Source organism: Solanum dulcamara, chromosome 9, assembly GCF_947179165.1.
Source record: "Solanum dulcamara chromosome 9, daSolDulc1.2, whole genome shotgun sequence".
Classification (NCBI taxonomy): Eukaryota; Viridiplantae; Streptophyta; class Magnoliopsida; order Solanales; family Solanaceae; genus Solanum; species Solanum dulcamara.
In genome coordinates this window covers 38426708-38445055 of record NC_077245.1, presented here as the reverse complement: position 1 = coordinate 38445055, position 18348 = coordinate 38426708, and the positions used below count along the sequence as shown (strand labels likewise).

The window sequence follows — 18348 nt, the reverse complement described above, 5'->3', positions numbered from 1 at the left end:
TGAAAAGGGCTACAGGTTTATGAAAATGTTATCGCCCAGTGGGGCTCTGTTACATGATATTGTCTTATTTATGATTCAATATGACCTCAGCTAATAGATATATGTACGGGGGGTCCAGGTCGGACCCCAGTTGCGGCCTACGGGGTTGGGTCGTGACAGAAGTGGTATCAGAGCAGTTCGTCCTCGTAGTGTCTGCAGACCGTGTCTAATAGAGTCTTGGTTATCGATGTGTTGCGCGCCACATCTATAAACAGGAAGCTATAGGACATTTAGGATGTTACTTTTCTTCTACATCTGAGATCGTGCTTTAGATCTGAGTCATAGGAAAAATTCCTTATACTAACCTTGGATCTTAACAGAAGGATGACACCAACAGAAAAAAGTAATTGATGACATAGAAAGTTATAAAGCATGCAGGTAAGTAAAGTAAAGCCACGAAAGATATTCGTCAGGTAAGGTATTGAAATATAAAGTTGAAACCTGAAAGGAAAGCAGACAGAAAGTGCAACAGATGCAGTTTTAAGTTAGGCATATGAGGTAAGTCCGGTATTTTTATATTATTGTTGACGTTGAAAGCCCTGTGTGGCTGCGATATGAGATGACATTGAAAGCCCTGTGCGGCTGTGATATGATATGTATATATATATGTTGGCCCTGTGAGGCATTGTTGGTATTTTCTGCGTGCAGGTTTTGAGATAGTAAGGAGTGTAGAGGAAACTCTGCCGAAATTTTCCTAGAACAAGGAAAAGGGAATAAAACGTACCTTTATAACATATCTTGGAAATTGATACCGAGTACCCGTATTATGCTAAAGTAAAGTTGTAAGAGGTACCCTTCATTTCGTCAATAAGGGGCTCCCTTTTCACTCGAAGAATTTTATTTCGGAGGAACAAAGGCTTATTTAAGTAGTAAAGTTCAGATTACGGTATCTCCGGCCATATTTGTATTGTAGGAATATACACAAAGGGCTCAGAATGAAGGATAAGATGTCCCGCGAATGAGTTTCACTCTTTTAAAAAAATACCAAGCCCTCAACTCCTAATTGTAAATTAGATGAATTGTTCATAACTCGAGGATAAACTCAGAAGGAGACCAGGTAGGTCAAGTACTAAAAAAAAAGTACTGTGATGTTTAAGAGGTTCTGATTCCTTCCAACAATGGTTGGAAAATGATGTACGATAATAGTTTATAATTTGCCACCGACTAATTGGGGAAAGAACCTCTAATAGAAGAACCTCAAAGAGATGTCAGGAACCAAATATATATACGATTTAAAAGGGGGATATGTAAGTATGAACTGAACAGTGTGATACGAGTATGCAGGGATAAATTGGAACCACTAGTAAGACGCACTTAGTACGCGTTGCCTAAGTTAAAAGTCTGCGTTGAGTACGCAGTAAGAGTATGGAGCCTAAGATACAAAAAATGATGCGGGTACACCACGTCGCCCCAAAAATAGTGGAACCCTCAAGGGACGAGGATGGCAAACTAAAAAAATAATTGGAACAACTTCCATTCATCCCAGGAAACAAAGGATATAGGTTAGGACAAAGCCACTACTTTAAGAAAACCTGGAATAGTTATTCCCATAATACTAGTACCGCCTAATTGAAATTGGAATGACTACAAGTACATACAGAGGAAAGCACGAGTACCCTCTAAAGGGGGGAAGTTAATGAGAAAATGGCAAAAGTAAGGTGAAGGCAATTGATATGGTAATATATTTGAGATGGACGTCTAAACTTTAATAAGATATCCTGCCGAACCAAGTTAGAAAGGTCTGGAAGCCACCAGTAATTGAACGGAAGCCAGAATGCTACATAAGGCAGCGTTGAGAAGGTTGTGACGAGACCCTAAACAACATAATGCTAGAAGGCGTCTGCATATAAAAACAAAAGGGTGTAAACAAGAAAGGATGTCGAATGAATTAAGAAACACTACGAAGGATAATGATAACATGCTAGATCAAAAGCCAAAATGTTAACTATAGAGTTGGTCGCAAATAATGTTGCGATAGATAAATAACCAAGGACAAAGGAATAAAAAGTCTTCTATGGTATAAAATGAAAAAGACACAAAGTGAATCGAGGATAGGGAAGTGTATATGTCAAATTCCTTTAAAGCTATGCCAGGTAATAATAAACAAGAGTCAAAGCGGCTCCAAGGGTCACTATATGAAAGAACTTTAGCGCTACTCAATAACCCACCCTAATGAATGGGTGCGTACAGAAAAGGGGGGGATACAATAGGGGAAGTTAAACCAAAATGACCAAAAAGGGACATGGTCATAGCGGAACTAAAGGTCTACGCCGATACTGGTCGCAAGATAACAAAGGAAGGACAGGGCAAAACATAAAGACTCGCGAGACAACACTAAGGTAAATCTTGGGCTAAATTGAGTGTCCGCACATCGTAGAAAGGATTACAGTGAAACGATATACGAAGACTTCCCAGGAAGGTCACCCATCTCAATATTACTCTCGCCCCAGCACGCTTAACTTCAAAATTCTGATGGAACTTAATGCGTTAGTACTGGTGTGATCGCGCGAGATGGAAGAATCTGAACTAGTAACGGAGAAACGATATGAGATTATGTACCCAGAGTATTATAAGATACGTTAAGGAAATTGTAACAAGGGATTAAGAAAAACAAGAAGGATTAGCTAATTGCTAATTGACGACGCACTTGAATGCCACAACTCGTCAACATAGAGTTAGTTAATGAGAGGGAAACCGCAGAATGGCTATATGGGCCAGTGGACGAGGGAATTTTGACACCACTTGGTAGCCAACTCTGAGGGCAAAAAAAAAAAAAAAAAAAAAAAAACAGGATCCAAAAGATCAAACGCCAGTTAAAGTTCTGAAAGGAGTCGAGAAGGACTATACGAGGCTAACGGTTCCCAGATTATTAACATCATTAGGAACCTATTTTGTACTCTGTAAGAGTAGGGTGCTATATGGGTTATTGTGAGTAGGCTAACGAATCTGCTTATTTGCTTCCAAGCAAGACCACCTATGCCGCTAGAACTAGGTGAAGTTATATGACAAGGAAGTAGTAAGGTTTCGTGAGGTTTTGTCATCTAATATCCCATATAAAGGGACTTTAATTATAATTAATGCCTTGAGATCAGTCCAAGAAGAGATCAGGAGCACAGACAGGTCTTAGTACCGCATTCCTCCCTCGAGCTACTAAACAGACTGAGCGCACTATTAGACGCTAGAAGATATGTCACAAGCCGGGAGACTAACTTTGAAGGTAGTCGGAATAATTATCCCTCACTTATCAAGTTGCCTACAATAATAATTACTACTCCAGTATTCCAATGGCCCCGACATGATTAAGCAAGCTATTGACTAAAAGCCCAGAGTCGGCAGGAATGATATACAGATAATCGACGTCGACATACAGAGTTCAAGTTGATGATTGGATGTTCAACATAGGGTCACCTAGAAAAGGAACTTGACCCGGAATACGTTAGACAGTATCAAGTTACTCATAAGGTGGGCAACGTGGCTGGTAAGTTAAGCTTACCACCTTAGTTGGAAACTATACGCCTAGTCCATTAGATACTGACGAGTCACCCAGGGTATATTCCATAAATGAAGTCCATGAGATGGGAGAGTTATCCTATGAGGAGAAACTTATTGCCATCTTCGATTGGCAAATTAGAAGGTTGCAAACTGAAGACGTGCCTTTCGTCAAGGTATTGTGGCAAAATCAAAACTAGAAAAGGGGATGACCTAAGAAATTAAAAAGAGGACATAAAATACCAGGTAAATAGGTAACCCCAACTCCTGAAACTCGTATACTAAGTACTTCGATGGAAATATGTGTAAGGAAATAGAAACGAATCCCCCGATGGTCTGTATAAGATCTAAGGGAAGTTTTGTTTAACATTCGGGGACAAATGTTCTAAAGGGGGGAAGGATGTTACACCTCACCCTTTTAAACTCAGAATGTTTCATAAGTTCCTTGGACATTACCATATGAACCGGATATGCTACGACACTATCAAACGGCTCTATGGAAGGGAGAATGTGATACCCCATACTAGAGAAGGTTGGAGATGAAATCATAGGAGTCCAGAAGGAATTGGAGGCCAAGTAATGAGTCGTAGGACTCGATTTACCTATGTAAGCTACTAAGTTAAAAGTCATATGCACTTGAGCTACTTAAGCATATATCAAACTTACGTAGAACGGATTACATAGGTACATAAAATAAGACGAGGTTACGAGCCCGCGAGGAAGGGAAAAAAAAAGACGACACATGGTAGCCAATGAAGAAGCGACATGTGGCAGCACCTCAAGCAGGCAGGTGACCCACCTGCTTGGGGTCAAGTAGGTGACCCACCTGCTTGGGGGAGGTGGACCCCACTGCCACGTGGCAGCACCCCATTGGTCGTGTGTTGAGGTGGCCCAATAAGGGCTTGACACGTGTCACCCTTAGGGGATGACACGTGTCACCCTATATATATATATATATGTGTATATGACTCCTTAGTTGTTCATTATCCAAAAAATAGCAGCAGCCTTGGAGAACAAAACGTGAAAGAGGGAAATAGAGAAGCAGCAACATTTTTTGAAGAATTAAAGGTGAGTTTTCCAATTTTCTTCCGTGAATTAATTATATAAGGTGTACCTTGAGTACGTGGATACGTATATATGTATTTTAAGACCTTCATGGAAGTAAAACTCCAGCTTTGCAATTGGAATTTGGAAGAGAAAATAAGAGAAAACGTTAATTAATAAACCCGTTTTTGGAAGGGACAGTGGTTAGTAATATTTGTATAACTTCTTGTGTACAGATTCGTTTCGAGTGATTTAATATTTTTTGGAAAGGTATTTCGTGGTTCTATAACTTTCATTCAGACTCCAAAATCCATTTCTACTTGTATCAGCTTGAAAAGTGGTGATGAAGTGTAGAGGAGGTACTGCTCAAATTTGGTTTTGGAAATTCCACACGGACAGCTGTAAGTATTTTGGTCATATATTTTTGTACAAAATTAATGTAGGGATGATTCTAAATTTTTTGCGACCCTAAGACATATGTCTATAACTTTCATCAAGGGCGTAAATCCTGTTTCCCTCCATTACCCCTTCGAAATGAAGCGACAAGGTAAAACAGTAAGCTGTCCAGATTTCACATTTTGGATAGTTTTGGCGAGTTTGACAAGTTTAACGTAAGGTAAGGTTTCTTCTTTAAATTTGAGCTTTATTAGTTCTTATGGAGCATGTTACACGCCCTATTGGTGGCTGGAAATATGAAAATGGCTTAGAAATACTTGGCGTTCGGAATAAACTAATTTGTAGTCGTTATAGTTGAATTGTTGTCGAAATAAAGTATTGCTTTGTGAAGTACTGCTGCAGGGGTATTGGCTGGTTGTTGCAGGGTCTAAATATGATCTAATGTGGGTTAGGTTGTTGCTGGTTGAGACCCCATGATCCCTCGTTACGTATAATTAAAGGCGTCACAAAAATAAAGGCTAGACGCCCTATTTAGATATCGTATTTTTGAATAAGTCGTTTGGGATTTATGTTGTATATTGTTGGTATGAATTGCTGCAGGTTGTTGTTGTTGGTTGGCTGTAGGTCTTAGGGACCTAATTGGAAATTCGGATAGGGCACATTATAGGGGAGGTGCTGCCCAATTTTCGTTAACGCCTTAACAAACTAAAGGACTAGCCGAGGAAACGACTAAGGAAATAGATTCCATTAACATTAAGGCGTAACCTCAGATGCTGAAAAGTTAAGAGTAGTTGATATTCATATTAATTTATATTGAATAGGTTCAGAAGACGATGAGGCGAGCAGGATAAAGGGTAACTCCCAAGAGGTATGTAAAGCTTTCTCTTGGCATGTTTTGGTATAAGTTCATACAACTATCTTTCTTTCCTTTTGGCAAGTTTTAGCCTTAAATAAAGTGTGTGTGGAATGTGGGGATAATTCCATTCCCAAAACTCCAAGTATGCCTCATAACCCATATCCACTGCTTAATATTGGAATTTCTGCAAGAATTGAGTATTGCCTAGTAAGGCTTCTATGTGTTAAACACTAGTATGTGGAAAGCTATCTCTCATTTCCTTTGATACGTATTTGGTACGAAAGTGAGATTATGATGCCATAATGATTCACCGAGCCCCATGATGGGCCGGGTATGAAATATGTGTATGCAGATCCCATAAAGGAAAGTACAGACCATATATAGTTTATTCTCTTTCTGCTTCTGGCATGTCTTGGTTGTAGGTTAAACATGATATGAGTTCCGGGGTAACTCCATTCTTAGCATCTCTTATTTACGTCTGAATATCGAACTTTTATAATAATCAAACTATTTCCCTGGAAACTTTTATATGTTAAAAAGGTAACAAATGTACAGGCTCCAAGTCTTACAGACTATATGTTAACAAATGTTTCTGGTTCCATAAGCGATTTGGATTTACTTTAGTACATGTCTAGGAGCCCTGAGATTATAATTGAGACAGCCCATAATGGCATTTATAGGACACTCGAGATTACTACACCGTTACTCGGGTCCTCAAACAAAAGCTTAACTTTCTTATTTTGTCGAGTCTCTGATAATGATTTAAATTGCATATAGTTACTCACTACTCTACTCGTGTATATTGTAACACTTCTTTCCCTGAGTCCCGGGCCAGGATATGTTCTCGTGCACAGTTCACTGCATTATTCACTGAGTCCCTCAATAGAGGGCCAGGATACGTGTATAAATATATGATGATGTGTTGTAATAAGGTGGTGATGGCACTGGGGCCATGATGGTTTTACAGAGATGATTCACCGGACCCCCGAAAGGGCCGGCTATATGATATGACTCGAACATGCATGTTTTTGTAATTCATAAAGTACAGGTACATGTTTCCGAATTGATATCTTATCCCCTGATTCTCTATCTCAGATATGTTTCCAGTTGTATTATATTATGTTTTACATACTCAGTACACATATCGTACTGACCCCCTTTCTCGGGGGGCTGCGTTCATGCCCGCAGGTACAGATACAGATTTTGGGAGTCTGTCAGCTTAGGATTCCATGCAGCTCAGCTGGAAGAGGCTCCATTGTATCGGAGCCTAGTTTTTGATACTGTCCACGGATGTATAGAAATTGTTTTATCCATTCAGGGGTACGGCGGGGGCCCTGTCCCGCCATATGTTGTCATTTATATGTTTAGAGGTCTGCAGACATGTATATGTGGGTTGTGTATGTCAGTTTGATTAAGCTGAGTCTACATGATATATGATATATGTTATTATGTTATGGCAGCCTTGTCGGCTTGCGTGCCCTATCGGGTTGTGGTACAAATGAAAAGGGCTACAGGTTTATGAAAATGTTATCGCCCAGTGGGGCTCTGTTACATGATATTGTCTTATTTATGATTCAATGTGACCTCAGCTAATAGATATATGTACGGGGGGTCCAGGTCGGACCCCAGTTGCGGCCTACGGAGTTGGGTCGTGACACAATTATCCTCATTAATTATTGGTTTGATGGTTTCTATAATGTGAGAGGTCATTTCCTCTGAAATGTGATTCAACAATTTGTCAACCTTGTAAGATCTACTATCAATGAAATCTTTCACCTCAATTTCTTCTTCCCCTGTAATTTCTCCTTTTGTAAAATATAGAGCTCCTTGTTTGGTCTAGTTATCATGCCAAAAACTTGATATTCCAGCTTTCACTTGCCACCAGATTTCATGCTCCACCTCTTCTTTACCAATATTTATTCATCTCCTTATTCTTATATTTTTTAAATACCACTTCAAATACTGAAATCACACAAAAAAAAAGAAAAAACACACGCGTAATTTTATATTTTTAAAAAGTAGGTCAATTGATATGTATATTATTAGTAAATTTTACCTAAATTCCTTAGTGATTCTTTCCAATTACACTTTATCCCTACTCTTTTAAAAATTATTCGAAATCCCTTCTTTTTGGTGGAATTCGAATACATCACGTATGTCCTGATACATCACGTAAATTGATGTATCCGACCAATTCATCGCATAAAGTGATGTATCCAACGTCCTGATACATAACGTAAATGATATATACGACTGATACATCGTGTAAAGTGATATATCTGACGTCCTGATACATCACGTAAAGTGATGTATCCGATCGATACATCGCTTACAATGATATATCAAAGAATAGGAAAGAGTAGGGATTCTTGTTATTTTTTCAAATAGTAGGAAATTTTATAGAATATGATAAAATAAGTTGTGTATTTAAGTAATTTTTCCATATTAAGAAATAAATAAAAATACTTCTGTCCCTCACCTTTTGAGCACCTTGAACCTATCTTCTTCTTCGAACCTGCCACCCTACCCTCCTGAACCTATCTTTTTCTTCGACCTCCCATTCCCACCCTCCCCACCCCTAAACCTTTCTTGTTCTTTCAAAAAACCTCCACCCACTTTTTCCTTCTTCAACGCCCTCTCTATCCCCTTTCTTCTTCTTCTTATTCTTCGAATTCACACTGCACCTCATTTTTTCATTCTTCAAACCCCCACCCAACCTCATTTTTCTTTCTTTGAATCCTCATCACACATAGAGTACAATTATTACTTCTTTATTAAACTCGCACACAAATAAAAAGTTACAATTTTTTTTTAATATTCATATAAATTTTTTTACTTTGTACTTTCAAGATTCAACCTTTCTTAGAAATTTTTGATTTTTTTTTGAAAAATAAAGACATCCTCAAGGAAGGTAAACAAGGTTTTGCCTGATGATTCGAGTGTAATAGAATTGACAGACGAGTAACGAAAGGGAAAAACTTTGTGAATTTCATTGCAAAAGACTTCTATATTTCTTGAATTAATTAGTGTATAAAATTAAAATTAAAAAAAAAATAATTCACGAATAAACCAAAAAAAAATAAAAATTATAATAATTTTTTATATGTATATTTCGTAATGATGATGTGGTGCGAAAGTGATATTGATATAGTGCATACGGAATGCATTTTTTAATCGTGATAATGATATTATAGCCTTGTTTTATATTTTAGTGATGCATTCATTTGATTGGTATGAATAGTGGTATTTTTAGAGTAGGAGGATGTGGTTTGAGGTAAAGCAAAGGGAGCAAACTATATTTTCTAAAACGACGAGGGGTATATTTTCTGTTCGGACTTGAATCAATTCTTACTTGTTAAGAAAATAGGCAAGTTAGGAGACAGAAGAGCGGCAACGCAATCAGAATCTTAGCTTTTGCAAGTCTCAAAGTGGATTCATTGAAATTCTTTTGATGCAACAAAAATACTCATAAAGAAAGAGGAAGGGAAAACCCAGTGATTATATGAAAAAAAATGGATGGACCACCAGAGAATGATGTTTGTTCTATATGCCATGGCACTTTTCATGTCCCTTGTCAAGCAAATTGTTCCCATTGGTTTTGTGGTGAGCTTTCCTTTTATTGGTAATTCGTTTTTTTGGGTATTTCTTAGTTCTTGTTGTTGTGTAGCTGAAATTAGAGTTGAATTCTTCTTCTTGACGAGAAATGGAGAACCGTGAAAAATTGAGAGTGACATTAATTACCTCTTGTAATTGTGTCATGGGAAAGTTACATATTTTTGTTGTGGGTTTTGATTGAGAAATTCATTTTCGATTTGAAATATACTTTTCTTGATTGAAAATGGGATTTGTGAGAAAGTGGAGTAATCCACTTGCTTATATTGGGAAATTCACATTGTTGTATTGTGTTTTGATTTAGAAACCATTTTCGATCTGTGTGTATTTGATATAAGCGTATACCTAGTGTCAAGCTACTTGTGCACTGTCCTTAAAGCACGCTGCGTATGCAGGGGGGGGGTGTCTAATTTTTTGCTAGTGTACTATACGAGTAACCTGTTTTATTAATAAATACTTACTAAAAGGTAAAGAGTTTGGAATAAGTATTAAGTAGATGAATACAACAACAACAAACCCAGTATAATCCCACCACGTGGGTCTGGGGATTAAGTAGATGAATGAAATGTGTATATCAAGGAGCAGCTAACCTAGAGTTGTTGGATGACTGTAAAGTGAGCCTGATGAAAAATTATTTGGTTAAGATATGGTGCTGAAACCACGGTTTACTCCACACACTACTAAATGGTGCATCAAGTCTACTCTGTGTAGTATTCCCTCCTATTAGTGCTTTTCCTTGTGTGTCATGTCCTCTAAGCAGTTTCATTTGACACATGCATGCCTAACAGAAGTACGCTCTGCGAGATCTTCCAAGATACTTTGGATACTCGCTAAGAATTTAACATATCCATGTCAGATGCATCAGACTGTCCTATTTTCATAAGTCAGCCAAGTAACATGCTGGTTTGTGATTTTGAACATAGAGTTTTCTTGAGTGGAAGACCATCTTAACTTAAGCGAGGTACCAAACCGTGCATGCTGAGGTCATATAACGGTAAAAGGTAGGTTTCAAATTAATGGGTTTTGAATAAGTCTGTCCAATAATCTGGATCGAGGAGAAAGCAAATTAAGAAGTCCTTCGCCTCGAAAAGGAGGGGGGGAAGATGACTGATCGAAACTACTGAGGTAGCTCATAACAAATAGTTTGTAAAGAAATGTGATCTGCAGAAAAGGACAGGTAGATAGAAGACCAGAATCATGATCTTTTTTTCTTCCTTTTCAAGTTCATGTACTTGAAAAGGAACTCATCAAAAGACGCCCATGTACTTACATTGCACATGTAACCGTAGTAGATCACCTTTTGTTTTGCTTAAAAAAAAGGCCCGCCCATCTCTTGGTGTCATCACCCTGCAAAGAGGTGGAACCCTACCCTTATTGAATTCATTCTATTGAAGCGTAACGTAAAAAGCTCCTTCTCATCTTGCATTTCTTTATAGGTGTCTCTCAATTGTAATTTGTTTTTTTACATGTTTCAGAGATGAGCATAGGTGTCTAGCTTTTCCTCTAGATTATATTTCCTTCTCTTAATGTACTGGGAGGTAAGGTATGGTCGCCCTCCCCTTGTTTTGCTGAAGTGAAGTGAAATAAAATGGCCAACCAGGCTCTTTGGTGCTGACTGGTTTACCCCCCAAAAAATCACTTAATCAGTATGTCTCAAGTCACAGATGTCAATGAATGACAAGCTACCTCAAACACCTCATTCACCATGTAGAACTTCTTTTCATGGGGACCAACTATCATCTAATGTCAACCGAACCAATACCTTTAGATGCACAAATGCGGAGGATGGAAATTTTCAACCTTCACTGAAAATGGTGTGCAAGAAACAAAGAAAAGCTGTGGAGTTAGTAAACCTAGGCTCCCTGCATCATATCTCTATCCCTATCTTGCTCGAACCATTCAAAATCCCTGCCGCACCCGTGTCGATCTAGCACGATTTGGGTGTGAGATGTGGTCAATTTACTTAGGGTGCTTTAACTTCATGTAGGACCGAGAGTATAGATTGATTGGGTATTTGGTTTGATTTCTTGATTTATGATATATATATACACTCTCCAATTAGTTATGCAAAGTAAGAGACACTTTGCTATTACAGTTATCTTATGAATACAATTTTAGGTGTTTATAAGGGATTCAATTTCATTATATTTTTACTGCAATAACTTTAATTAATTGAAATATATACTTGTATATGTCGTAACATACGTTTATTTTCCAGATCCCAACACCCATATCGGCACTCAAATTCATAACCCAAATGCTAAAATTTATGTAATGTAGAATCCGACCTCTAGTCTGAGCAACATAGGTCTATCCTTGTTTGACAGATGTAAAACTAAGCCCTGTGTGCAGTAGGTGCATTTTGCTGTAAGTTTATGCTTCAGTTTTGTTAGGAAATCACCTCTTGCTTATAAGTTTCCATGTATATAACCACAGAAAACGTGTATGCATTTAGTCTATGCTGTTATAGCTTCCTTCTTGGAATGAAAGAGTGGCAATAAGATTCTGTATTACCTTCTTCCTTGTATGTGGATGATTGACATACAGAAATTCATTATCTACAGAAAACTGTCTTGGCGTTGTTACTTGCATCTTGGATAAATATGACATGAAGTATCTGTCCTTCCAAATTAAGCTCCTAATCTTATTGAGTCCATATTTATGGTGGATGACTAGTGCGGCAGGAAAATCAGTAAAACTTTGCAAGTTATGCGGTAAAACTTGTGATTGTTTATCCTGTCAGAAATAAAAATCTTGCCAGTGTCCTTGCCTTATTAAAGTGATATCTATAGGAATAAGGTAAAAAATGATATTATTTTGGCACATTTCTGTTTATTCAATGCCCCTTTCTCCATAGATAGTTTTCACTTTTTTCTAGAATTTTATTATGAGAAACTGTCTGGACATAGAATTGTTACAATTTTTCGGAATTCAATTTGAAGTTAATTCCGGAATCCTTAAAACTCTAAAATGTTGTTTTCACAATTGTCACTCCACATCAAGTTCAAAAACAACTCCAATTTGTATTTACGTCGAAATATAACTCCAATTTCCAAATACTATTTTCAACTTGAAAACAAATACTACTTTTTTCCAAATATCACAATTCTTATGTTCAAAAGCCCACTAAATAATAACCAAGTTAGAATATCTTGCCAGTGGCACAGTGTATTTCTTGCTGATGACTAAAGTGGGCTATAAAGTAGAAGGAGAATAGAATGTTAAAGTTGGAGCACATTTCATGGATTAATCAGATAGTATCAAAATCTAGATTCTTAGGTTGGGCTATGCCAGTGGAAACTGGAGATGGCATGTGATAAGGGGATATGTCCAATGAGGACACTGTATTTTGGCTACTAGACATAGATTCTTGGGTTGAGCTATGTCCAATGAGGACAATCTATTTTGGCTACCAGACAAGGAAGGCAGATTTTCAGTTGGTTCAGGTGTTCAGCTTACAAGAGATCGCAGAGATCTGCTCTTCAGTGGTGATCCGTAAGTCTTCCGCATACAAAGACGTCTTAGTCTTCCTCTTCAAGTTGTGAGCCACAAATTTCTATTTCTCTGCGATTGTCGTGAAGCTTGTCTGTAGGGTGGTTGAGTCAGAAGCATTTGAAGCCATGGCAAATACCACGAGGCGTGAACTGCAGCACGAGCCGTGAAAAGTGAACGTGAACTTGTGCCGATGTAGTTTTCCTAGTCTCACAGTGTGGTGGCTGGCCCTGGAAGATGATCTGGAAAGTCAAGGTACCCTTCAAGATAGCATGCTTCACTTGGCTACTAGCCAAACAGGCCACACTCACCCAGGATAACCTTAGGAAAAGAGGTTCGCAAATTTGCTCTAGGTGCTCTTTTTGTGAATGTGAGATTAAGACAATAAACCATCTCTTTCTACATTGTAGAGAAACTATGAAGTTATGGCAGATTTTCATTAATTTAAGAGGCATAAGCTGGACTATTCCGAGGAGCATCAAAGAGGCTCTAGCTTGCTGGAATAGAGATGGAAATCAGTCAGGGCACAGGGAGAGATGGAAGATTGTCCCAGCCTGCATTTGGCGGACTATATGGATTGAAAGGAAACAGAGGTGCTTCGAAAACAAGAGATGCTCTCTATAGAAATTGAAGATGAATTGTCTAGCCCTTTCCTTTTTTGGTGTAAACACGAATATCCTCAAGAAGAAGAGGATATTCCTAGTATTCTAGATTATTTATGAAGTACTAGTAGGGTCACCTCTTCCTCTGTAATTTTGTGGAAGTATTACTGGAATACTTTTTGGAGTATTCCTTTGTTCATAATACAAGTTACCTTTTTCAAAAAAGGAAAAAACGCGGATGGGCCTTAGGAATTGCTGATGTCCAGTAGCCAATCAGAGTTTGTAAAAAGTTAGGGGTTGTGTGAAGTGTGAATATGGTCTGGAATTCTGATGTCTCTTGTAATCAATAATCTCAGTGTAAAAAAAGAGGCAAGGAATAGGTAATGTTTCCTTATTGGTGAATTGTTGAATCAACAGGCTGGTCTTTATGAAACTATATTTAGCTTGGAATGGTATTTTCTATAGTCTATGATCAGGATGTCAAGTAATTGGACTAATGATACTTTGCCTAAAGGACTTTTGTGCAACTAAAATGTTAAAAACAAACTTAATTAAGAATGCTGAGAATTGAAAGCATATTAGTGTTGAGTAAACGTTTTCAGTGGGAATGTGCTAGCGTGTTCATTCTAGCAATGGAGATTGCAACTCTCCATCACAAATATTGAGTATATGTATTGAAATTCTACCTTGGCTTCCTCCTTTCTAGCTAGCTGTATTCTACAAGTTTGGGATTGTGGATCCGCCCTTCAAGCATGTAAATGTCCATTATGCCGCCGTCCGATTACCTTATTGGTTCCTAGTGAGTCTGCATCAAGGTTGCATCGAGATCCTGAAGTTCCTGAGGTCTTACGAAGAGTTGAGCAATATAACCGCCATTTTGGCCAACATGCCAATGGCCTTCTCCAGGTATTTCGTTTGTCACCTATGAATATCTTTCCTTTGATGATTCACTGCTACACTCTTTATTAGCAACTACTGTTCTATCCAGGAACTTTTCCATTCTCTTTTTGTTCATTTTCATTTTTGGCAGGGGATGAGGTTGAATCTTATTTGTTTTCTTGGGTTTACTGCATTCATGAAACTGTACCTAAAATTTTGGTTGATTCATGAACAATTTGAGGCAGGTACAGCTTGAAATTTTAGTACTTAGTTGGGAACTGGTTTTCAGTTTTAGTTTGTGTTGGACCATTGTACCAGACTACTAGTATACCTGGCCTAATAATGTATTTATGTTCTGCTCCAGCTCTATGTTATGTATGTGAAGGTCTATCAACAAATTTGCGGTGCTTTGTGCTTAAAGAATTGTGATTTTTGTATCCTTTGAAGAATAATGCTCTGGTCACTGCTGAGCTCAGATTTGCAGTCTATATGCTTAAAGCTATGTGCTTACGTATGTGGGCTTGTTACCCAAGCAGGGGCATTAAAGTGATGGGACAAAGAGATTATACACTGGTCGCTATTCTCATTCTTACAGGAACCAGTAGAGGAGATATAAGGAGCATTAATTTTTCACTTTGATTGGAGTTAGCTACAGAATTAGGGTCCATTAAGATTCTAATTCTATGCTTCGTACAACTTTCCTGAAATGTGTTAAGGGGTTTTATTTCGCCTGAAATATGTTGTGACTATAGCCCATGTAGTTTAACTTTCTGTTAAGAATTAAAATTTATTAGTCCTTGTGTATATATTAACACGTAAACTGACCACAAATGTTGAATTCAGTTGAAGGATAATATATGATCTTTGTTTTGACAGAGAATGCAAGATCTTCCGTTTCTCCTCCGGAGATTAATGCGAGATATGACAGATCCTCAAAGATCTCTTCCATTTGTCATCAGGGCACGTGTCTATTTGGCAGTTAAGTACCCAATTATGCACCATCTATTGGATCCCCATTCCAGTTCTCTTCTCTGTTCTTTATTTTTAGTTTCTTTTTCTAGAGAGTAGCTGCTCTATCCATGTAGAGCAGTTCTGTTCGATCTCAATTTATTTTCTTACCCAATACTTTCCGATCTTCTCAGTTAACAGCAAGATTGATCTATGCGTTTGTTGCATAGAATTTTATTTTTTTGGTTATATAAGATATAGCAAGGCAGTGTATATTATACATTATCTTTTGCAGTGTGACAATAGATTTACACTGGGGTGAGAGAGGAGGGTAATGTGTTTGCTTTCCCTCAAGCATTTCTGACAGGTAGTTGGTTGTGAACATCTCTGCTGTCTGCATACTGCATCATTACAGAATGATGATGATGTTCTAGTTGGAGACATTGGGGGAGTTGTGATAAAATTAGATGTGCAAGCCATGAAGTATATATGATTTCATTTGTCTCTTTCAAATTAGATTAAGCTGAAATGGATGTTTATCATAGTTGAAAACAAACCTTCTCGTTGGAGACATTTGTCTCAAGCATTTCTGACAGGTAGTTGGTTGTGAACATCTCTGCTGTCTGCATACCGCATCATTACAGAATGATGATGATGTTCTAGTTGGAGACATTGGGGGAGTTGTGATAAAATTAGATGTGCAAGCCATGAAGTATATATGATTTCATTTGTCTCTTTCAAATTAGATTAAGCTGAAATGGATGTTTATCATAGTTGAAAACAAACCTTCTCGTGTAAAATGCATTAAACTTCCTAGAGATTGTGTAATAGATATATGAAGGTGACAGATCTGGTTTACATAAGGTTCTGAAAGCTGGCAGACTATTGATATATCTTGATAACAAAATTCATAAATTTCCACTTTATTAAATACTAGAACAGCTGGTACTGTTTGAAGTTTATGTGGACCATTCTCCTTAGGAGTCGACAGTCATGTGGATCCTCTGAGTGTTAGACTAGAATGAAAGCCTTTTATATTAGTCGACTTGAATTCAATTCTCCTAAGCAAATTTAATCAAACCCTATACCGAGGGATGGAAGTGTAAACATTCACCTTTTCCCGACTCTATTTCTTACATAGATTGTCTAAAACGTTATTTAATTTGCAGGTATTTTTAAGTGGTATATACGTCCTTAGCCCCGTGGACCTTATCCCAGAAGGTAGTGGTTAAATATTTTCTCTGAAAATGTTTATCATGTTGTTCAGTTTATGACTACTCTTCACTTTTTGCAGGTTTTTTGGGTATTATAGGTTTACTAGATGATCTGATTATCATGTTCATCTGTTTCCTGCATGTTGCTGCTCTGTATAGATCAGTTCTTCTGTTTCGCCATGGAGGTTCTTAAACGCTTGCATCACACGACAACTGCAAGAAATGAAGAAGAGACAAATCATGCCAGAAATGACAAACATTTTGTTGTTCATTAATTTTAGTCATTCAATCGGTGTTTGAGGGATGTTTGCTAGAAAATCTGCACTTTACATGATTTAGCTAGTGTACTCGTACAATTGCAAATATAACTTGGTGTAGAGTTACAGTCGATGACAATGTGTCATACTTGGAGCATTGTTTTTCTTGCATCCATGCGAGCATCTTCACCCTCCTGTCTCCTTATTTCTTTTTCGTTTTCGTTTCTATCATAAATTTTTTGTTGCTTGATTCCTGTAGTGCTCAACAGGATATGTTGTATCACATCTAGGATTAGCTACACCATCATAATTGAATAGAAGTGCTGCAGATATTAGTAATTGGAAAATTTTCTATTTGGAGCTGAAGATAGATGTGTTTTCCCCAAATAATTTTGCGAAACCGTTTGTTGGTATTGTTATTTTCTCAATGACGCCTTGCTCTCAATTGGTATTGTTGTTTTATTTATTCACTTGTGACTAAAGGTAAATCAGTTAAACTAATACTATAACATATAAAAGTAAAGAAATTTACTGAAGAAGCAACTCAAAAGGAAGGGAAGGACTTAATTAATGGTGAATCATGTAGTCGAAAAGATTTATACAAGTTGTTGAAGAAATTAATAATTACATAATAAAAGCTGAAATTAAGTGTTCCATGGTCGTTCTCGTGTTCCATTTGCCCAACCTTGTAATATCTGCTCTATGTTATTCGAGTCGAGTAATATATCCCATAGACATGGGTTGAAAATGATGCAAGTTTAAAGAAGAAGAAACAGACAGCTAAGGTGGAATCTGGGAGTTGACGTGTCAAGTTAGTGTCAAAATGATTTCAAATATAGGTAACCCACCCAGAATTTTATGGGTTGTACTTAAGATAATTTGAATTGGGTCAATCTCAACCCATTTGAGTCTTAGCATATTTTAAAAGGAAAAAATTACCTAAATACACAACTTATTTTATATATTCTCTAAAATTTCCTGTCATTTGAAAAAATTACAAAAATCTCAACTCTTTACTATTCTCAGATACATCACTGTACGCGATGTATCGATCGGATACATCACTTTACGTGATGTATCAGGACGTTAGATACATCACTTTCGGATACATTATTTACGTGATGTATTAGGACATCGGATACATCACTTTACGAGATGAATTGGTTGGATACATCACTTTACGTGATGTATTTGAATTCCACCAAAAAGAAGAGATTTTAGGTAATTTTTAGAAGAATAGGGATATAGTGTAATTGGCAAGAATCACTTTGAGATTTAGGTAAAATTTACTTTTAAAAGAATCTTCAATTGAACCCAACTCAATCTCCAATTTCAAACCGTTTAGTTACTCTCTTTTTGCATTGGTGTAATGTATGTTTCGATATTGAAGGTATGAATTACTATCTAATTTATATCTTCTAAGATTTATCTATCTATTTGTAACTATTTTTTTTAATTTTCTTGAGTTGAAATTCAAATTGTGGTTATAAAATGTAAATAAAAATATATTAAAATTACTG

General features: G+C 37.2%; 1 protein-coding gene across 1 annotated transcript; it reads left to right on the top strand.

Moving 5' to 3' along the window:
- The first annotated feature begins 9009 nt into the window (after positions 1-9009).
- Positions 9010-17033, top strand: LOC129903752 (uncharacterized). The gene is made up of 5 exons (XM_055979291.1): positions 9010-9427; positions 14237-14436; positions 15286-15387; positions 16527-16578; positions 16652-17033. The coding sequence occupies exons 1-5, from the start codon at positions 9337-9339 to the stop codon at positions 16762-16764; spliced, it is 558 nt and encodes a 185-aa protein (XP_055835266.1). The 5' UTR covers positions 9010-9336; the 3' UTR covers positions 16765-17033.
- The last annotated feature ends 1315 nt before the right edge of the window (positions 17034-18348 follow it).